At 39.1% G+C, this 23,792-nt stretch overlaps 1 protein-coding gene across 1 annotated transcript; it reads right to left on the bottom strand.

Moving 5' to 3' along the window:
- Positions 1-239: 239 nt before the first annotated feature.
- LOC126584671 (B3 domain-containing protein Os01g0234100-like) lies at positions 240-3,424 on the bottom strand. The gene is made up of 7 exons (XM_050248998.1): positions 3,265-3,424; positions 3,106-3,171; positions 2,434-2,471; positions 2,159-2,330; positions 1,857-2,063; positions 1,345-1,426; positions 240-1,242 (listed from the first exon to the last, which is right to left on the bottom strand). The coding sequence occupies exons 1-7, from the start codon at positions 3,382-3,384 to the stop codon at positions 587-589; spliced, it is 1,341 nt and encodes a 446-aa protein (XP_050104955.1). The 5' UTR covers positions 3,385-3,424; the 3' UTR covers positions 240-586.
- Between the last annotated feature and the right edge of the window lie 20,368 nt (positions 3,425-23,792).

Here is a 23,792-nt window from a genome sequence, read left to right as displayed (position 1 = left end):
TGAGTGAAAAAAAACCAAAAACACAAAGCTGCAAAACCCAGCTTTGAAAAACCGACATTTTTTCACATTTGTTTTACATAAAAATTTACCACACACTATAATACTGCTTTTTTTTCAAAAGCACTTTTACAAAAAAATTTACCAAACATCCTGTTGCTTTATTTCACAGCTGTTTATTCTCATAGCACAGTAGAAACAGTTTTTTTTCAAAGCACAACAATACCAAACGGCATGTAGCATTTAATAATTCAATAGAATAGATAAATAAATTGGCTGAGCTTTTGATCTTACAATTTGTTCTATATCATATAATTCCAAGACTGGAAATTGCCAAAGAAAAAACACAAGGGTAAACACTAGTGATGCCACCAGTGCACTTTATTCTTTGATGAAAATTACCCAAAATATCTGCAGTACAAATTACAATAACTGCAGCTCCGCTATACGTCGATCATCTCCTGTAAAATAACCAAAAAGCTGAGTGATCACGGCACAAGACGCGCATTTCTTCCTCATATAGCTTTGGCACGATGATCTTTAAGTTAATACCCAAAAAGAAGTGACCAGATTCTTTGAAGTTTTCCCGTCACCAAGGGGCTTTAGCCACCTCTTGGAACATAATTTCCAGCTCCTCTTGACTCCTATTCGGAGTCTCAATCTCAGAGTCAAGATGACTATCCATGGCCTCTTTTACTTCCAAAACATTTACCTCCTTAGGTCTTTTTGATTTTGAAGCAAGACTTGCAAGCTGGTCCAGGCGGGCACTCAGGAACCGAACATTCATGCCTAAATCATCAAAGGCTTTCAGAGTCTTATCCCAGGTCGAAAGATAATCTTCCGGGGTAGTGATCTTGCAGGCCCTGATGGCATCTGCAATGTTGACTGTCTCAGAAATTACTCCTGCAATCAGTTTACAGTTCAGACCCTCCAGAAGTTGTCCATGAAGGAAGGAGTTCTGACTGCCGCAAAGCTCATAATACTTGGTCAAGACGTATTTCGAAAATTCAGAGTTTATGATTAAACCATTGACCTGAACGTTGAAGTTCTCCAAACAGTGCACTTCTTTGAAAGTGACAACTGACTCTGAAAGTCTAAGACCATCCAGAAATTCAGAACCAACATCTACACAATCATTTTCAGACTGATCTGATAGTGGACCAGAGTCCGTATAACAGACTATTGCATTCTCCTGCGGAATAGGCTCCAAAATCTCACGTTCCTTTCCACGTGCAGTAACACCTCCTGTATGATTTAAATCGCATGCAGGGATCAGAAAAGTAAGAGTTAGTTATAATTACGAAGCCACTTGGCACACGTAATTTGATGAGTTTTGAAACAACTTACCCGTATCCATCTGTTTGATGGGAGGATTTACCCTCATGAGGGGAAAATTACAGTCCACTTCATTTGATCTAACGATATACACCTGCAACAAATAGATAGCAAAAGAATTGAGTATCTCATACGCATTCAGAAGTAGCATCTCAAAGCAATAATGTAAATCTTATCTTTTTTTCTCAAAATTTCCATTCAAGGGAAACCCCACCTAAATTTAAGATAAAAAGAATTGAGTTTCTTTAAATCGTGGAATAAACGATTTCATCATTGTCACAATCATAATGGCATCGCTGAAATCTATTGTCTATATATAATTCTACATTTAGAGAAACTCTGATTTACAAGACTAGGTTTGCAAGCCTATGATCATTTCTTTTAAGGAATTGAATCTTTCTTCTCTGAGCTCATCGATTTTAATTATATGTTAGTATGTTGCATAACGAAACTTGGAATATAACAATTCCAAGTTATTAAACAAAGAATCCACACAAAAATTTCAAGAACTTTCCATCAGTTACCTTAAATTTGAAAGGAGTGACCAGATGGAAAATCACAGCATCTCCCTTCATTATCTTGTGCGCAATTGAAAACCCTCTCCATCCACCACTCAGTCCACCCTTCTCCACAAGATATTTTGTTTCAAATTCTCTCCCATTTTCATCTTCCAAAACAATCATTGAATCTTGTTTTGGCATATGTTCCCTGCGAAATTTCGTAGCAAGATTCTGCCAAACCAAAGTTAGTTCAAATAAGTATATCCTAATTAGTCAATGCATTCAGATAACTGCACAAATTGTTGAAGAGAGCGAGTGAGGCTTACGAGGCAAAATCCTCCCGAAACTTGTGACGGCATCATAACTTTGAGTAGTGAAGGAAACCTGGGGTCTAGGCTTGCTTCGATCTTCTTTGCTCTGTCCATAACAGAAGACTGAGCTTGGGAGCTCTCATATAAGCTTTCTACTGTAACTCTTACCGGGGTCTTTCGTTTACGACTATTGGTACAAAGATTGAGGGTCCAATGTTACTTTATAACTATTACAAATAGTTTTAATAAGTAAAAGCATATTACAAAGTAAACTAAATAAATTCACTGACCATTCCAACATAATGGGATTAGTTTTAGCTTTCAACACCTGTATCCAAGAACGCGCAAAATATTTGAGTTAGTTCAGTGTATGAATCTATGGATTTGGATTCCATCCGAATCCTCGTTGTGAGGATCCTAAGGATCCTCATATCCTATTCGTTCATCGTACCCTTGCGATTAGAAATCATTTTGATTTTCTTATTAAAAATTAAACGCAAACATTACCTAACGAAAATTAACCGCACAATATACGATAAACGAATAAGATGTGAGGAGGATCCTCATCCTGAATCTACTGACAAGAAATCGAAAATTCCATAACTACAAGAATGTGGTATTCAGAATCTCGCTAAGGAGCGCCACAGGCCTAAAAACGACACAAATTTTTCGTTGATCGTATGATTGCATCAATGCTACAGGCCTAAACCCTAATATTTTAATTACGTTGCCGATCAATTCTCTAAAATTTAATTGTTCGCCGTCTGATAGCCATCTGAAATGAAGGAGATTTCATGGAAATCCCCATTTCAAAAAGCTTATAGCTTGAAAATATTGAAATTAATCTATAAAATTTCGAACTTAATGGTAATCATCAAACCATTTAGCTTTCGAAATCGGAAATAACAAGAACCCAATACAGAATCGGAAAAGAAAAAAAAACATATATTATTGTTTCTCACGTTGCTTGTAGTCTTCAGTTGGAGGCATGGAGGTTTTTGCCCAAACGGCTTTTCGGTTGCCATACCCTGCAATCAATCATTAGGAAACAAAAGGTCACGTACTCAGATTACAAGCAAAACGCAAATCATATCTGAGAGAAACAAATTGAGAGAGTGGACCTTATGCGGTGGAGGCGGCGGCGGTAGCAGTAGCAGTGGGTTAGTGGAGCTCTGTTTCTGGTCTTGAAGAATAACCATTGCTTCCGCCATGTTTTCTCTCACTCTCTCTACAATTGGCATAGATATAGAAAGACAGATATGAGAGAGAGGGGGGAAAAGAAAAGGACCGTTTAATTTCAAAAGAATCTTGCCTCAAATATGGAGCCAATTTTAAAAAATAATAGGGGATGCTTGGAGACATGTCCAAACCGCGTATTTAACTTTACCAAAATGGAAATAACCGTTCAACTTCTTTAGTTTTTCCATACACACATCAAATGGAAGGTTAAAATCACGTGCGGTATTTTAAATTAATCACGTGATGGTAAGCAAATTATTTGGTCATAATTTCACCTTTTTTATAAAAAAAAATTTATCAGTAATGTTAGAGAGATTAAATTTCTAAACCAAATTTTATAAACCAAATGATGTGAATGTTAATGATTAGATTATTATTTAAGTGTTGATTCAAGTGCTTATTTCTTATTTGTGACATATTATTTGATTTGCAAATTTGATTTCCCTAGTATTATCCAAACTTATATGCAACTGGACGCCAAAGTGATATTCTAAATCATTATCATAATGAAAATAAAACACAAAGTGACGCATTGTAGGCTTGTGATCACCCGGGCATCCCAATTACATGTATTGTTATTTATGCAAGTTTTTAAGGCCCCCTTCCCCCCTTTTTTTCTTACCATTGTGATTGTATGTTGTAGCATGAAACATGATAGGTCAGGCTTATTTTATCCAATATCATTTATTTAAAAAGTAGGGTTAAGTACGAATAACGACCCAATTTTAAAAGGATAATTTCAAATTGGTCTCAATCTTTTAAAACATCAAAAATATAAAAGTTGACCTGCACATTGACGTCAATGATAAAGAGCTCCCTTTTATCATGGAAGACTTGCAATATCTTAGTGGGTACTTCCAAGTGTTTTCGGCCATTAGTTTCTTTGGTCTCACTCAAGTGGAGCTGGAACAAATTGAGTGACTTAATTCGTATATTGACGCTCGTGATGCCATGAGTGTAGTTCAGCTCCAATTTCACAAGGCAACTCGAGAGAAAGGCATGTCAAAGACTGGTGAGGCAAAATACAATATTGCATCAGAATTGGCCACGAAGGATTCAGGTACTAGGTCTTCATTCCTTGAAGATGCCTCAAAGATATCTACACAAGGTCTCCAACCTCAAGATCTACACAAGGTCTCCAACCTCAAGAGTGAGATGCCGAGGATGAAGATGGGGAGCCCGGCAAAGAGGAATTATTGGGTTGATGAGGACCAATGGAATGCCATGGGCCATTCAATTATGGACAATATGGAGATTAGCATGGTGCACGTTCTTCTTCCCGACTTTCAGTTCGAAGAAGCCCAACCAAATGCACTTGATGGTGATGTTAAAGTTGGAGACATGGCCCAGGTTGATTTTGTGACAATTGATCTGACTGAAACATTCAAGTAAGAGGTATGGTTAAAGGTCGCTTTGCTTGAAATTTTTGCTTGTGATTCGGCCATTAATCTGCGACACCTCAAGCTCTTATTTGTATCTGCCTATATTAAGGGCGTTGAAGCCACAATGAACCTTATGTTAGTTTCCGTTATGAAGCCATTAAAGAGATCCAGGGATGAGCTTATACCGTCTGGCATCACCATGAACAGCTTTATAGGCGACAAATCCTCTATCAAGGGCATTCTGCCTCTAGAAGTTACTATAGCTGGCAAACTACTTATGACAACATTCTTCGTCGTCTATTCAAGAACCGAATATAATGCTTTGCTCGATCAAGACTGAATCCATCAGACTGGTTGCATCCCGTCATCGTTATACCAAGTCTTGATTTTCTGGGATGGCAAGATGGATGTTGTTCACCTAGTCGACATGCAACTATTTTAGACTAATATGCTCCATGATCGTTATTTTGATGACTAGGTTAGCTACATCATACTCCAAGGGCTCAATGAGTATGACTGGCCCATCAAGATCTCTATTTAGAAAGTCGTCAAAGTATGCACTGAAACTGTTTAACATGATTCGATGTGAGTCGGTTTGGCTGATCTCCTTGAGTGTTTTGATATGTAATCACACCAACACTACAGAAAGAGAGGCCAAATTTTCATCCATAATGGAACATTTGCTGGCCCATTAGTGTGCGATATCTCGAGTCCCCCTTTCGAGCGTCAACCGAACTCGAGGATAATCAACATGAGGTCCAAGACCGTTTAGAAGAAATAAATGTGAGAACGGTTAAGGACCTACAAGCCCTTTTTGTTATTTCCTTGTTTCCGTGGTCTTTTAAAGTCGAACTTTGTAAATTGCTTATTAAATAAAAATATTGTTGCCTAGATATGTCATTGGTCGAGCACGATCTAAAGATAAAAAAAAAAAAAAATTGTAAACCATTTCACTAACCTCCACGCTGATTCTCTACTGAAGTGCAAGTCTGCATCAAAGAAGAAATTGTTCGCCTGCTGAATGCTGGCTTTATTCGAACGACTCGGTACGTGGAATGGCTTGCAAATATTGTTTTAGACATAAAGAAAAATGGCACACTTCAAATCTACATCGATTCGCAACTTAAATTTGGCCACACCCAAAGTTAAGTATTCAATGCCAATTTCAGATCTGCTGATTGATGCTACAACCAATCATAAGATTTTGTCTTATGGATGGCCATGCCACATATAATCAAATCTTTATAGCCGAGGTTGACGTTCATAAAATGGCTTCTTGGTGTCCTGGGGCCATTGGTACTTACAAATGAGTTCTAAAGCCCTTTGTTCTCGAGAACGCTGACACCACCTACTAACGAGGGATAAACGCCATTTTTCGTGATCTTATTGGCACAATTGTCAAGGTGTACATCAATGACATTGTGGTGAGTTCCAAAAAGTATGTTAACATACTTGTGGCGTACCTTTGAACCTATGCACCAGTATAGCTTGAAATGAACCCTAAGAAATGTGCTTTTGGAGTTTTCGCTGGCAATTTTCTCGGTTTCTTGGTTCATCAACGAGGGAGTTAGGTGGACAAGAATAAAGCCAAGGCTAACGTTGACACTCATCCTCCAACAATTAAAAAACAGCTTCAATCTCTACTTGGCAAGATCAATTTTCTCCGTCATTTTATCTCTAATTTGGCCAGAAAGATGAAACCATTTTCCTTTGAAATTGAAGGATTCAGAAATGTTCGTATGGAAAAAAGAGCACTAACAAGCTTTTGACAAGATTAAGGAGTGTTTGATAAATGCATTTGTTTTGATGCCATCTAAACGAGAGAAACCCTTGAGGTTGAACGTCTCTGCAACAGATGAGTCAATCGGGTGTTTTACTGTACCAAGACAATGAGAGTAACCGAGAGCAACCCATGTTTTACCTCAGCCGAAGTCAATTACAATGATGTCGAAAAGCTTTGTCTACTTTGTTCTTCCGGCAACAAATTACGCCATTACATGTTGCCTTCGGTTACTTAGATAATCAACCAAACATATGTTATTCGGTATATGATGACACAATATATCATTAAAGATCAGATCGAAAAGTGGACTATGGCTTTATCAGAATTCGCTTTCCAGTATATGCCCTAAAAGGCAGTTAAAAGGGAAGCTCTAGCGGACTTATACGCTAACTCCTTATCGTATGGTAGCTACCTATTTGGCCTAAATGTTCTCTGGTATCACGTTCAAACATATTTCCAAGGCCAAAAAAGTGATGCCAATGAACTTGCCCAAATCGCCTTTTGCACACAACTTTCGAAAGGAGGGATGAGGCGGGTAATAACGATTGAAAATGGCTACTCTCGACTTTAGTTAATCAACAAGCCGACTAAAGAGACAACTTAATTAGGACTCGACTAATGTCTTTGCCACCGTTGGTAAAGTGCAAAGTACCAAAGGATATCTACATTGTAGAGGTGATACAACCAAACTGGAGAAAACCAATCATGCAATATCTTAATAATCTAGGCAGAAACATGATCCAAAGATCAAGTATTATGCTACGAGGTACGTCGTATATCAAAATGAACTCTACAGATAAGGTGAAGATGGCCTTCTATTGCTATGTCTTAAGCAAACTAAAGTAACCCAAGTAATGGTAGGCATCTTGGAAAAGATGGTCAGGGAAAAACCTGGTTTGTGGGTGATAGGAGCATATTTATTCAACTTAGTTAGCTTGTTTCTTGGCATTTACTTAGTTTAAGTCTGGTTATTTTAGTACTTTAAGCTATTTTCGTGTGTTTGTAGGTTCAAATAACAAAGTTAGCAACAAAGTGCTATTTGGAGGATTTTTTGGCCAAGATTGGATAGTGCAAGCATGGAGACATGAGGGTGGACGTTTTTGAAGATTTGAAAGCTAAAAATCAGCATGTGTGTGTGCAAGTGTGTTGACCTACAACTCCAAACATCCATCCACTACACCCATTACATCCACTTATTACCAAACACTCATCCACTAGACCCAATACATCCACTCACTACCAAACATCCACCCACTACAACCATTACATCCACTCATTACCAAACATTCATCCACCACATCCATTGCATCCACTCATTACCAAACATTCATCCACCACATCCATTACATCCACTCATTACCAAACACTCATCCACTACACGCATTACATCCACTCATTACCAAACATCCATCCACTACACCCATTACATCCACTCATTACCAAATACTCACCCACTACTACCATTACATCCACTCATTACCAAACATTCATCCACCTCACCCATTACATCTACCAAACATTCATCCACCACACCCATTACATCCACCACACCCATTACATCCACTCATTACTACATCACTCATCACTACCACCTTAATTAGATGGTGGTCCTCTCCCTAGCCTATAAATACATCCACCCTTCACCATAACAAAGGGGAGAAGACAATCCACCCATCCACCCTTCACCATAACTCATTTATATCCATCCACCACCATAATTTACCACTCATCCATCAAACCACACTTTGTGCCGCAACAAAGAGAAGAAGGAGGACCCTTGGACGTGCTTGCCATTCGAGTTGGATTGTTGGAGTGTTTTTAGGTGTTTTCATTCTTTTGTTTTCAATGTCTAAATTTGTTTATCTTTGCTTTGTGAGTATGAGGAACTAAATCCCCCCTTGGCTAGGGGGGATTCGAAACCATGTTCTTGCTTGCAATATGATTTGATTACCTTTAGTTGTGATTTCATAAGTTGTGAATTCAATTTGTTTAACTGCTGGATTTATAACTTATTCGTGTATGTTTATTAAGAGTGCACACTTAGTTTGCATGCATGAATATGATGCTAGAGTATAAGGGAGTTTCACCTAATAGTTACAAACTTATATTTACAAGTAGTGGAGGTCGCTTATAAACGATCGCGTTAAATAAATTCTTGGCAGGAGTTTCATGCTCATCATAGTAACGAATGCCTCGTCAATACTTATAGTTTTCATAATGCTTAATGATCTTTGATTGTATCTTTATTGTGCTGTTCACGTAAAGAACTTTTGAAGAATGCTTGAATTGTTGTATGCGATTTCCCATCCAATTCAATAACTTAAGGAGAACTTGAAGGTTAATTTAAGCGGACTTAATTAACCTGGGGTGTTGAGTTTCATGATTGATCGAAAGAACAACTGAAAATTGGTTTATGTGCAAGTATGTCATGTGTGGAGAAGAACCTCCTAGCTAGCCTTCCATCCATTCAATTTACTCAAATTCGTGCAAATTTCATTGTTTTTTAAATATAGTTAGGATAACATGAGAAAAAAACGTATTAAAGTTTTAGAATCAGATGTTGGCAATTTCATTGAGCAAAGGCAGGAAGTGAGATAGAAAGTAAGCCTTCACGGTTTTTATAGAGAAGTTATTAAGGAGCTAAAGGGTTTCTGATTGGGAGACTCAAGGGGATAACCTTGAGATATGTCTCGTAATCATTTCGATTGTACTGATCGAACAACTCAGATTAGTGCTTGCGCTACCCAAGGGCTTTTCTAAAAGTGGTGGTTTGATTCTTGAGGCAGACCTATTAGAGGAAAATACCTTTTGATGGCTCTATATAGAAAGTTGTGGCACGTGTACAATTGAAATTTGAAGAGTCACCTTTAGAATATGACGCATGATAGGAGTAAGGGAAATATGTGTTGGTGGAGGTGAAGTGTGCATGCGAGCTGGGATCAAGGCATTTACAGCAAGATAATGGGCAATTTAGAAAAAAAAATTCGCTATTCAAAAACCTTCAGGCGAATTATCCATGGTTGAGGGTTCTAGAAGCGAGGGGACAATGTTTAGGCCTAAAATGACAGTTTGGGTCAACATAAGAATCACGAACCTTGGCCCAATGGACATCCTCTAGGCCAATGGGTATTCGACACACAAAGAGGGCTCGGTCTAGTCCTACACGAGTTGAAATTTCCAAGAGATTAAGCTAATATAAGTTATCCCACGGATTAGAATGCCTTGGTAATTGGATAAGATGAATAAGTCTCATAATGAGATCAAATTTAGAACCCTGATTGGAGTAAAAAGGTCAAGGCATGTTGAAGATGACGTTTTGGCTACTAAAGGAGTAGGGAATATTCAAGGAGATGCCGAGCAGGTACAGTGCTATTAGGACTCTGCCTCGGCAAGCTTGTTTATTGCAGGGGCTTCATCTATTCATCTATAAGTAGAGAAGGTTTTACAATTCAAGAGGCCCTCTTGAACTTAACAAACAACTCAAAATGCTCTACGTGAAACCCTTCTCAAACCCTTGAGAAAAACACTAGTTAACTTAACCCTCTCGTTAACACATCTTCAATTCAAACAAGTGACCACCACTACATTGACATCCGACGACATCTTCAGTTTGGACTAATAACACTGGAGCCGTAGAACCAAACAACTAAGGAGCACCTTCAGTTTGGACTAACAACACTACAACTGTTTGGTTGGTTATCTATCAAGTCTCGGCAGATGAAGAATTCCCTATTCTCTCGTATCAAGTGGTCATCTCATCAGCTTTAACGAAGTGAGGTATTCCTAAGTTACCCCTTGTTCGGCACAACGAAAGCCAAACCAATTATTGAACTTTGTAATGATCTAGTAACCTTATCTTCAGGTTCTAAAATTCAAGGCTGAGACGCGTTCCTTCCTCAGCCATAATCACTCTGATGCAGAAGTCAGCATCACATTTGATAAGACAACCATCTCCATTCTACTTGCCCGACCGAGCTCGGTTGCGAGTTGGCACCCCCGCATTCACAAGAAGGACGTAGTTAGCTTAGAGCTACTCGGTCTAAGTGACACGTAGGCTTTTATGGTCAACAATTAGGTAGTTAGTTGGAATATTAAGGGCTAATTTAGAATCAACTATAAAGGTTGGGTAGTTATTCATACTTAACCCTAAAAAGAATGGTCATTGATAATGATTCGTTGAAATGTGGTGGCTTGTTCGTGTCTTTCATAAGCTACCCGGTACCTACGATCCGATTCCGCTCAATCGATTTAAGATGATGATTTGGCAGGATCCAATATTAGAAGATTTGGCCAGTTTTTCTAGATTTGATGAAATACACCTATTCTATATTTCATTGATACAAATACACAGACAATTATGTTCATTTCATGCTATAATTTTCACGAAATTTAATTTCATAATTAGAAATCTAAATTAGGGATGGTTTTGTCAAGATCCAAAATATGGGATTTAAACCATAACACACTTTTAGTAGCCTGACAGGGTATACGTTTCATGCTTTAAAGTTTTCCTTGTTTTTTTTTTATTTTCAGTATATGTACTATTGTTAATAGGTAAAGGATGTACATGCCTTTTGATAATGACAAAAACTTATAAAACATAGGTAATACTTGCACAAATGTTGTACTTACACATAGGCTCTAACATAAAATTTCAAATTATATTGTACTTGCACATACGGCGTTAGGATCAACTCTGAAGAAGTGCAGGTTTTTGAAAAGCCCAAAATAATTAACTTGCTACAAATATATAGGTTATATATGTTGTTGGATAATAAAATACCAACTTTTGCACTTGGCAAAATTGGTGTTTCTTCGTTCAATTTCACGCGAGGTTAGAGCATCTCCTCCCATTTCTCATTTACCCTTGAAATTGTGTTGAATTGCCCCCATCCAAAAAAATTTGCTTTAGCAAAGCTAAAAGTGAGGCGATTGGGCCTAGGGCTGATGTCTTTCAGCTGCCCCAGCTTCCTTTGCTCGAGCTTACGCCTGTTTGCTACAGAAATGCTTGCGTGTGGCCCACCCACATGCACAACCACCCCTTTTCCTGCTTCATAGCCGATGGATTTCCAACTATCAGGGAGCTTAAGGGGAGGGATCCCCATTTTTTCAAAAAAAATGGGGACACGCTCCCCACCGTTAGATTGACTTTAATGAAATTGTGTGGTTGAGATTAAAACACAGGCCATAGAATCTCAACCACAGGATTTCATTTAATTCAAATCCAACGGTGGGGAGCGTGTCCCCATTTTTTTGAAAAAATGGGGATCCCTCCCCTTAAGCAATTCCTCCAACTATTCTTTTATCTGGATTGTTGGATTTCCAACCTTAAAAAAATTGAAAATTTTAAGTTGTGTCATGTGACACAATCACAATCTGGTGCATTTGATTTAAAAAAAAAAAATGATAATCAACAGTCATGATTAATTTAAAGGTAAGAACAACAATAACCAAGCTTTATCCCAATAAATGGGTCAGCTATATAAATCATAGAAAGTTATTGCATTGAGTTTTGCACCAAGTACTTCATATATTTTCTATAGTTTCTTTCAAAGCCTTCCTAGGTCTTTTGTACACATATACACCACATGAAAGAACATGAAAAACCACACAACCTACCCCATTCGTATTCACAAATACATAGGTGGGTAGAAAGAAAAAAAAAGGAGGAACATTTGATTAAAGTGAATTTGTGTGGATTTTAAACAAATACATTGGAATTTATATAGTTTTGGGTGAATTTTGATTTAAATAGTTTTTTAATTGCTTTAGTCGTAGGATTTAATTTTGGGTTAGTAGATCTTTTATTATCGTTAAATTTGCTCATATTTGATTTCAACCGTTGAATTTAATGTATTTACAAATTTGATATAAAAAAAAATTGAATCTAGACTGTTGGTTCAACCAACGGTCTAATTACGCGGGCCATCCAATAAAAAAAAGTTGTTGGCTTTCTGCAAGTGGCCAACAATGTCACCAACCGAGTCCTAGTACTAGTCCCAACTATTAACCTTGGTTAATTTTCTTGGTTAAATTTGGCCCAAAAAAATGTTTTAATCCATACTTTTTTAGCCAAATGATTGGAGAAGCTTTGTACGAGTTTAAAACCTAAATTTTTGGTTTTAACAACTGGAGTTGTTCTTATAGGTTCCAATCATGCACCACCTCTAGTTGTTTTTTGTGCATATTTTTAATAGAGGAAAATTTCGAAACAACACCAAAATGTTTCAAACTTAGGGCCTCATAAATGGTTTCAAAATCCACCAATTCAACTAACTAAATAACGGGTTTATCTTGGTTTTCAGGCCCAAAGAAAATAGATCTTTAGATGACCACTTCTATCTCAAGAAAACGAACAAATGAGACTGATAGTGAGATGAAGCAGATGCAGAAGAAGAAGGTGAAGGTCAAGTAGAGGAAGAAGGAGAAAATGATGCTGAAGCATATGGCAAAAAAGAAACGATGGTGAGGAGAAAGAAGAAGGTGATGATGTTGGTGATCTTGAGGAAATTGAAGGAAAAAAATGCCCTTGGACATTTATAGGATCACACTAGATGAAGAATCCCATCATTTGACAACACTGCCAATTGAAAACTGCCTGACTGAACTAATTTACTTGAGTATGTTCTCGATGAGATCGCTGAACACGGACATTTAGATAATCGTTTGTATGATGACATTCTATTGAAGATTACTCCATCTTTTATCTCCAAGTACAAGGCAGAACGTTTTGTGAGGCTCGACCAAGAGGAGACAGCTTGGGGTCTTTTCGTCAATTGGTTGATTGGGTTGCTCCTTGTGATGGTGAGCTGGTGATGGATGTTTACTATAAAGCCAAGAATTGGGAAAAGGAGTTGGTAGGTTGGAAAGTAATTTCATTCTAAAGTTGCTGTTGGAATTTTGGAGTAAAAAATAATCTAAAAAATCATGGAGTTGCCACGGCAAATTTTTCCGTAGAAGACAAGAATGCCCTCATTAAATTGGCAAGGCTCGCATTTAATCCACTCACAGTTCCATCTTTTGAAGACATGAGCAGCTGACTACGACATCATTAGGCTCTTCTACCCATGACAAGGAGAAAAGTCAAATGCAAAGATAAGATTAATTACCAAATCCTATCTTTGATACGCTCACGATTAAAGATGAACTCAAATAAGCAAGAATTTCCAATCATATCCAATTAAGGATATTTCCAAAGATTTTCCCAAAATATAATTAATATCTTTGGGATTATTCTTTCCTCTTCCATTCTACAGATGACTCATCTTGGCCACTGAAGCCATCATGTGTAGGGCAAAACCCTGCACCCATGGCCGACCTCCTCCTTATAAATACATCATCTCCACCAACTTTTGGTAAGCTTTTCCTACACACTTAAGCCCTAAACTCTCTCTTTTTAAAGAAACTGAGCTAGGCATCGGAGATCCATTGGCCAAACCCTCACCCCACCTTGTGGGCGCATGTGTGGCTTTGGCCTTGACCAAATGTGATATTTTGTTTGTAGGTACAATTTCGTCAAGACTAAGGATGGCATAAATTTGCTACCACAAATTGGTGCTTTCATTGAGAGCCTGATTTAATGCTCGAGGTAGGCTCTTGCAACTCCTTTCGGAATTTTCTGTTACGTGGAATTTCTCGTACGCTCCTAGGCACTGAGCTTTTTTAAAGTTTTTTTTATCAGTCCCTGGAGAGAGGATATGATGGTAATAAATTCCAAAACCACGATAAACAGTACCTCATATGTACTTGAATTTTCACCCAATTGATGGATTGGAGAACGGTGCAACGACAACCACCATCATTGCCCACAACGTCGCAGCAACAACCCATGGCTTATAGGCCCAGGAAACTAAAACAGCAGATGTAGACCTTGCTACCTGAACAAAAACCCAAGTAGTTGGGCGCCAATTCAAGAAGGGGGTGTGATATCCACACACCTCATTTTACTTCTCACACACCCTTCTAATTTTCGGCTGTCGGATCGAATGAATTGAAGAAGATCAACAGACAGAAATTAATAAGGGGTGTGTGAGAAGTAATTTGGGGTGTGTGGATAGCACACCCCTTCAAGAAGTGGGCATGAAGCAGCGGCATAAAAGCCTAGACGTGCAAGCCTCGAACGATGTACGTTGTCCAGACTCTAACCTGTGCTGGAGACATGAGCAAACCCGGAAAGCAAACATTGCAGCCTAGAGCCTAGATGAGGCCTAGAACCAACAGCAAATCAAGGAGCCTCAGCGACCTAATTGATCGGATCATATTTATATATATTTTTACTTTGAATTCACTCGTCTTTTCTTAGTTAGTTCCTTATATTTTTGAGCTATTTACGTTATTTTTGTGTTTATAGGATTTGTTATGCAAAGAAAATAAAAATAGAACAAGTGAATTTTTACATAATAAATTCGTCAAAACTGTCTGTGTAGATCAGCTTTTAAATAAAATTAAAAAAAAGAAACATCATCATGATTTATGTTTTGTAAAAGAATGAGGGAGAGTCGGTCAAAGAGGGTACAAAAAATTATTTTCCTTATTTAGGGGTTTGACAAGAAGCCCATGGTATGGTAATACTTGCCCAATTAACATTGCATATTTGCATATGTGGAATTGATATATGATGTTTGGGTGCATATCACAGTTGAGGGACATAGATATTGAGAAGAGGGATCCACGAACAGTCGTTGCAATCATACTGGGAGGTGGAGCCGGGACTCGGCTTTTCCCACTCACCAAGAGGACTGAACAGCAGACAAAATGGAGTGGAAGGAATAAGAAAATAAAGAAGTGGGAAGGTATGGGAATAATGGAGAAATAAAGAAGTGCAGTGAATGGAATAGGGTTGGTGAAGTTAATGGACGGAAGAAAAGCAAAGCTGCCTTGCAGCTGATAGTAAAGGGCGGATAAGAAGGCTGCCTTTGGGGGGGAGCGAAAAGCAGAGAAAAGGAGGGGAGGAGGGCGCAGGAAATTGGGGAAGCAGGTCAGAGGAGTCAGGCGCAGAGCAGAAGCAGAGAAATAGTCAGGCGCGGGGAGAGAGGAGAGAAAACAGAAATTGAATAAAGAAAGGGGGAGGAGCTGCCTTTGGCAGCGTGGAGGTCAGTCAGAAGGCTTTGGCAGCGGGAGAGAGGAGAGAGGTCAGCAGGTTAGAAGTGAGAGACAAGAGAGAAAGCAAGAACTGACAGGGAGACAGCGGGCAGAGCAGGAGAGAAGGCACGGAGAGATAGACACGGGGAGAGGGGAGAGACCAAGAAAAGTCAAAGGGAGAGAGGACAGAGAGAGAAGGCGCGGGGATAGCAGTGCACACGGATTGGAAGCAGATCACAGAGGCACGGACACAGCAGATCTTCTTTTCTTGGTTTTATCTTCTCAAACCCATGTTTTACTTTTGGTTTAATTTGATAATAATGTGTAACTAAATTTTATTTTGGCTAGAGGTTAATTCGAAACCATGAATATATTTGTAATATGAATTGATTACCTTCAGTTGTGATTTCTGAGTTGTGATTTAATTTGCTTAACTGCTTGATTGATAACTTATTTTTGTATGTCGATTAAGGATGCATACTTAATTTACATGCATGAATTTGATGCTAGAATATAAGTGAATTTCACCTAATCGTTATGAACTTATATTCACAAGTAGTGAAGGTTGTTATCCACAATCGTGTTAAGTGAATTCTTGGCAAGAGTATCATGCTTTTCATAGTTACGAATGCCTCGTCAATGCTTATAGTTTTCACAAAGTTTAATGATCTTTGATTGTATCTCTATTGTGCTTTTCACGTAGGGGACTTTTGAAGAATGTTTTGAATTGTTGTATGCGTTTTCCCGTCCAATTCAATAACTTAAGGAAAACTTGAAGATTAAAAAAGTGCTGTTCACGGTTAATCTGAAGTGTTGAGATTCACAACTTATTGAAAGAACAACTGAAAATCAATTTAGGTTGCATATGTGTCATGTGTAGAGAAGAACCCTCTAGCTAATCCATCACCTATCCTTTCACCTTAATTTCATGTTTTTGTCAATTCTGTAATTTATTTAAGTTTAATTTACTTCTCGTCAAAACCAAACCCCCCCCCCCCATTATTAAATTATATTATTTAGTTAGTTTTCATTGTTGTTAGTCTTTTAATGCAATTTCCATCCATTTCAGTTCCTAGTGTCTAATTTGATTGTTTTCATTATTTTGAGTCATTCTAAGTGTGTTTCGAGTTATTAGAGTTTTTAGCCTAGTTTTGTGTCCTTGAGTCTTGTTTAATATTTTTAAATTAATTTAGAATAGATTAGCAATCCCTCATAATCCCCGGCCTAGAACGATACCCTACTTACATCCATACTACAATTGTCAAAAAAGAGGGTTTAATTTGTGTGTCAAGTAATTCTCACATCACTAATCTGTGCTAGCTTAATGTGTTCCCCAAGCAGTAGCCACACGGGTTAACCTAGATCCACACCGGCTCCCAAGTGTTCTAATTACCAGGTGTCCAGACCGGCTCCCAAATTGTTTCAGCTAGATTGCCAGCTTGTTTTTGGCGTTCTATACTCATGTTTGGGTGTTTTGGACCCAATTTTGGAGTTTTGATTTACTTTTATGTAGATCTAACACGTTTTGGCTTGGGACTCCACCACAACATTTGCCATCACTGCCGAAACAAGGCATCCAGGCATGCAGCTCAACCTGCAGTTATGGAAACCTACGGTGAAGTCATGCAGGCCCAGCCAGGCAAAGGTAGGAAGCCTAGGTAGAGACCCAGACACCGGCATTTGAAGCCCCGAAATAGGCACTAGTCAATGAGCTTATTCTTCCGAGGCTCAAGGCGCCCAATGTCCATTACAGGTCCACATTTATCTGAAATTGTAAATTTGGATGGATCAAGGTTAAAATGCAATATGCAGGATTGAAATATGATTCAATCCTGATTTTTTTTCACAACAAAAATCAAAAGAGTAAATAAACGAAGCCAAATGATTTGTACGAAATCTCGCATGAGGAAAAAAACCCTCCACACAGGAGAGAAAAACCTAAGGCACACAGAAAATTTCACTAAATAAACACTTAAGGACATAATACAAGACTCAATTGATACTTTCTTACACCACAATAGAAGCTTGATCAAATACTCTTGTCTTGTAGAACACATCCTCTTCACCTTCTCTTGGATGAACACTGATTCACGCAGGTTGATGATCTTCCTCACAGGCAAAGCTTACACAAAGTTCAATGATGAATGAATGGTGTGCTATGCTCTTAAACTCTCACCTAGATAAAGCTAAGAACCTAACAGTCTTTTGTTCCTCCCCCTTGACCTTATAAAACAATCTCACAAATATCATTAGTGTGCAAAAGGTCTACCTTAAAACTCCCAACACAACCCTTTATATACTAGGTTAACTGTTTTTCCTAATAAACAAAGAGATTGGCCTTATTTAAACCTCTTCCTTATTTAAGACTATGCAGATTTGAATAGACTCCTAGAATTCCACACCAAATCAATCTTTAATAGGGAACACAAATCCTATATGAATGCAAATGATTCTTACCAAAAAAAAGCTTTGACGTGTAATATTGGTCAATCATGCTCATTATTTAACGCAAGCTCCAACCTTTGCAAGTTATAATTAATCCTAAGACTAGGAATAACCAACTTACAGACTCTTTACATTTGCTAAGAAATAGCCAACTTAATTACACTTTCACTATCCTTATAGGTTACAAACTTGACCAGTGCCATCGCACAGCAGCCCACCTTGATGAGTTAAGTTCTTGAGCACATCAAAATACAACTCATTATTAACGAGGGGTCTTAAAAAATGACATGAGCGAATAACGATATTTTTTCCAAAAGCATCCTGACGAGCAGCTGCACAACCATCCATAAACCAAGCGTTTAGGCAGCGTGCATTTCTTCATTGGTGTGTGTAGACAAGTAGACTGCTGGGAAGCGCCTCACAAACCTGTAAACAACAGTCAGAGGCAAACGAACGCACCATCGTCCCAATAGAGGTAGATCCAGGAGGAAATTAAAACGTTTAGGCTCAAGTTCAACTAGCACTCTATGTCAGGCGCAACCATGAGCAGCTTGCTCACCAACAAAGGACAAACGACGTATACTGCAGTCGTGACACAAACTATCTAGAGACAAACAACGGTGATCCGCGAGTCATCTCCCAATGTCCAAGGCTTTCATGAAGTTATCAGTCACGATTGACTAGATCTTCTGTGGCCTCAAAGACGAACCCTGGTTCAAGCTGCCATCATCCTTGAAGGGAGACGGGCAGCTGCTGCATGTGGAAGAAGTACTTAAAAAAAACTTGTGAAAGAAGGTAGGCGAGACGCAGCACATACCAGGCAAGATACCCTAGTCGAGACGTTTTACACCCATGTGAGACGTAGCGCAGCCTAGGCGAGATGCAACATAGCGGAGGTGAAACGTAAAAGTGACTGTTGTACCCCTTACCAACGTTATTCGAAACAATGGCATTTTTGCCGAGTCCAAATACCTGGGGACCACCAGCAGTTCCAAGGACAAGATCCAACATGGGAGATTGGTCTTTCAGGTTCAAGCTGCAGATGTTGTACCTGGGCCGATCGTCGTCTTCACAAAGTAGAACGCCAAAGGAGTAGGCTCTTCCCAAACTGGCGCCCTGATGATCCTTGTCCAACTGTCTTGTGCCATGATCGATAGGATGATGGTTGACCATTGCAACGCAATCAACTTCAGGTGATTCAGAGGATAGGCTTGGAAAGCATAATTAGACGCCAGACAGAAAAATACTTTTTTGTAGTAGTGACATGTTGTTGTTTATGTGTCAAAGATCCAAGACATGTTCAAGACATGCATCTCAATCTGATATTTACAGGATTACTTGATGATAAAGGATACGCCAATGTCTTGACCGGTGGCACAAACAATGGGATAAGTTTTGAGTATGCATTACCATGCATGTACGTGTTATATTATGGACCTTGCCTGTGAGATTTTATCTTCAAAGACGTACAAGTAATAGTAAAACACCTTTTTTTGCACGTAATAGTGGATAATTAACATAGTTATTGCCAAAGTCAACCTTTTGGCGTGTATAGAGCTGTGCTACGATAATAATGGAATAACTTTTTTTTTTTGAACAAACGATATTATCTAAATCAAGGGGAAAATGGTGGGCTTAGCCTAACAATGGGCTAGCAATGTGGTTCAAATTCGCTTTTGGCGAGAAACAAGTGAAGAGGAATATCACTATACCGTAATACTAAATGGCACGATTTTGAGGTTTCAAAATATTTTTGCATGACCATTAAAGGTAAAATTATAAGCGATTTGGAACCCGCCTTGCCATATATTGAGTCTAGCCCAAAATGTAGTCAAAACGGAGTTCCGTCATCTAGGACATAACCGAAGTATTATGAATTTTGAGAAACTTATTGTGCGGTGAAAGTTTCATGAAGGTAAGTTTTAATTGGTTTTTTATAGAAATGAGCATAACCGACTAAAACTCGTCAGTAAAAGTAATTGTGAGAAATCGAGATTGCTGAGTTTTTGTAAGACCTTTGCATACACACTTCACAAACAAAAGATGCGGCTAATGACTCTATTACTTGATTTGTCTTTGTGTGTGCTGCAGTTTGTAACTAAGGAGTGGAACTTGTAGGTAAATACCACCGTCCCCTTCCACTTCATAGCCCTAACTCAAATCCCATCTATTTTACCAGAACAATTTGGGTAAAATGCTATTAAAAGGGAATTTGGGCTTCAAACAATATGATAGGATCAGACATGGTATAAAAGAGAAATTGCAAGAAAAGTAATGCAGGAAATAGGAAAAGAAATCAAAGGAAATTCATATCTTCATTCATACCCTCTTTACATCATAAAAGGGGTTTAAATACATCCAAGGGTAGCTAGGGTTTGAGGTATAGATGGGCCTAATAGTATTACCTAAGTAATGGGCTAATGGATAGTAATAACAATAGGTGGTCTAACTAGTCATAACCGAAGTCAAATAGCTTAGAGTCGTATCAATCCATCCCCCTTAACATGAGGCTTGTCCTCAAGCCTCTCAAACTGTGAAAGAAGCATGGAACAGTTTAGGAAAGACAGCAGCCAATTGTTCAAACCGTGTGCCAAAAACATTTCAAATCTTAGCTTCGGTAAGGTAGTGCCAACAATTTCCAAAGGGAGCAAAATGGTACAAGTGTGGACCATGCATGTAGCGATCTGAAATAAGAAAAGTCCCAATGTGACATGAAAGAACAACTCCGCAATGGATTGCTGCAATTTCACCATGATCACCAATACACCATTGTAAAGGAATGAATTGCAGTCTAGTTCCCCAAAAGAATCACAATGTCTGTCCAACTGGTTTTCTGAAACAATGGAAGATAGGAAAGGTAGTGCACAAGATTGCCTAGCATCATGCAAAAGCAAAGATTGTCGTACTCTTTTAGTGTCAAGTAGCCTAATCAAGTGCTTTCTAGTCAAACATGCATTTTGTGCAGCTGGTACCCAAGTTGCAGTAATTGTGGTCATGATTAGACAACTTCGAATATGGGCATTCAGATTTTGAGGATCAGTAACTCTCAGGGGGTGGTCAATCCAACTTGTAGCGCTAAAGACAATGAGATCACTGTTGGTGCTAATAAACAAATGCTCCACTAAATTGCAGACCCAACTATGGACAATAGGGAGAGACAAGGATACCATGGTGAATAAGAATACCCCAAGATTAGACACTGAAGGGCAATTGTTGTTTGGCAATACACCAAAATTTTTTGAAGGAATCGCCCACCAGTTGAGACATTCCATGGATGATTGAATGGCTTGATAGTCCCTCAAGTAGAGCAGCGAATCTGCACAGAGCATCCTATAATTTGCCCTCTTATGATCTTCTGTTAGTCTACTCGACATCAATGCCTCTTGATTAGACTGTTGATGGATAGGATTTAGCTGCTGCTGCTGTAAGGTGGTAGGTGCAACAGTACCGAGAACTGGGGGCTGTACTCCGAGTCCAAGGCCAGCTTGAGAAGACACCGATGAGTTTTGAGAATTAAACTGTTGCAAAAGTGGGTTTTACAATGCAGAAAATTGCTTATGATTTCCACCAGCAAGAGGAGGCATGCCAAGAATGGTATTATGACCTTGTTGCTGCACTTGTTGGAGCCGCTGTAAAAAAAATTTCTGCTGATCAGGTGCTATTTCAGTTCTTCCACTAAACATCCCTTCTTCATTTTGGTTTTGGAAGGAACTTCCAGGCCTCCACTGCATGCGAGAGACCCTAGACGGAGAAAATGCTCTGCCAGGTATGATGGTCATTTCTTCTTCTGCCAGTGGAAAAGCCCAGCACGTAGCGGTCAAGAATACCTCCCAGATAAGGACAAAAAAGCCATCAGACCACGGAGGAGCTTGCTGCATTTTTCGTCCAAGAAGCATGTGGCTGCCAATTTTGTTTGGAAACAAGTACCCCAGAAAATATATAATAGGAGACACAATAATTATGCTGCCAAGTAGAAACTTTATAGCACACGGGTTGCAATTGTAGACAACTAGACAAACTGATGTAGTATCAATCATATGGCTAGACAAAGTAAAAGTGGAAATTACTTTAATCAAGCCACTCATGAAAGTGGAGAACATACGATTGACCATTATCGTTAAAATATTGTTCCAAATTGAGGAACAAATCATGTAACCTCTATCCGTAAATTCCCACTTCGGTGCTTTCCCAATCAGCCTTAAAAAAATATCCATAGAACACAAACTTACCCCTGCAAACGTGCCAGTCAACAAGGGAATGGGAGAACCCAAAATGGTCTCAACAACACGCTGAACAGTACCACCTGTCTTCAGGCCTAATGATGCTAGTGCCACCTGTAGCATTTCCACTATATTGGTCAAACCAACACCATACATATATGCCATTGTGCCATGTGACCTCTGTATAAACCGAGGAGCCAAACAACATGTGTCTTCTGCAATAACTATATTGGTAGCTGCTTAGAGGCAAAGTATGCAAAGATTGACCCGTCCCTCAGTTGTGTTCCGAAAAAATTAAGGGAGAGCTGCCTAGATAGACCATCTACCCATTACTCTTCCAATGCAGTTGCAACCTTCAAAAATATCCTTTTAAGATCTTGCAAAGGCTCTGTCCTCTGGAAAAAAATATATCAAATATGCGAGTAGATTTCCCATATACTCCCTGTACTGCCTTGACGACTTCAGCTTGCGAGGAATCTTTGGTGGTTGTGAAATAGTATCAAGGTAAGTAGAGTACTCAATAGGTTCTCCAAATTCAACAAGCAGAAAGTCAGGAACCGATTTACCGATCTTTCTCAAATGGTGCGGAACAAGTAAAAGGTCAGGCACATATTTCTGAGCAATTCCTCTCTTTTGCCTTTTGTCAAACACCTTGTGGACCAATATGTTTCTTCTACTCCCATAGGAGTTAAACACAATCATGGCAAAGGTCATATAATGTGGAATAAATTCCAAATGCAACCGTGCCTTGTTCAGTGGAGAATACAATATTGGTACCTGACAATGGCGAGCCTTGTCTGGTGCCTTAGGTGGGTGGAGGGGGTGGGCAATCTGAATAGCATTTGCCTTAGGAAAGAGTTCTTCCATCGCATCAGAAGGGTGATCTAACAGAGGTACAACTCGACTATCAGTGCAGGGCTGAGAGCAACTCGTCAATCGAGATTTGGTAACCACATTAATCAGTACGTTTTTTACGAGAGCGGCAGTGCGAAAATAGAAGTGCAAGCTTGCTCCTACAGGGGATGAGGAAAAGTGCGAAGAGTGCTTGGACAGTCGGAAGGCAAGGACCCTTGTCTTAGGCCTCATCTTCATCTCCACGTGAGGAACCGTTTGCAGGAAACGCGTGGTTTGCTGCAAAGCATGGCGAAAATGATTTGTTTGCCGGCAGCCCTCCATTGCGGAGGCCCGGGTCCTAGACGGAGTTGCCATTGCTGTTAATAAGGGTGATGTTGAATGCAACGGTGGAACGCGATGGTCTTGAAGCTTCGATTGTGTAGATGATCGAATCTGCCACGGAAGACGTGGCGGAGGTTGAAAAGAGCTCATGGACAGAGGCAATGTGGGTGAAGAACCAAATTCCGACGAAGGCTCAGGAGAGCACTCTGATTGAGGAGCAATCACTACTGACTCCAGATGCGAAATGGAGGTTAGTGGCAGCGAGGAGGAGAGCAGTGGTGGTACCATGGTTATTGTGGTTTGCATCATGTCTTGGCAAACAC

This window comes from Malus sylvestris, chromosome 10 (assembly GCF_916048215.2).
Source record: "Malus sylvestris chromosome 10, drMalSylv7.2, whole genome shotgun sequence".
NCBI lineage: Eukaryota > Viridiplantae > Streptophyta > Magnoliopsida > Rosales > Rosaceae > Malus > Malus sylvestris.
The sequence above is the reverse complement of the archived record's forward strand: the minus strand, read 5'-3'. Positions and strand labels throughout refer to the sequence as shown.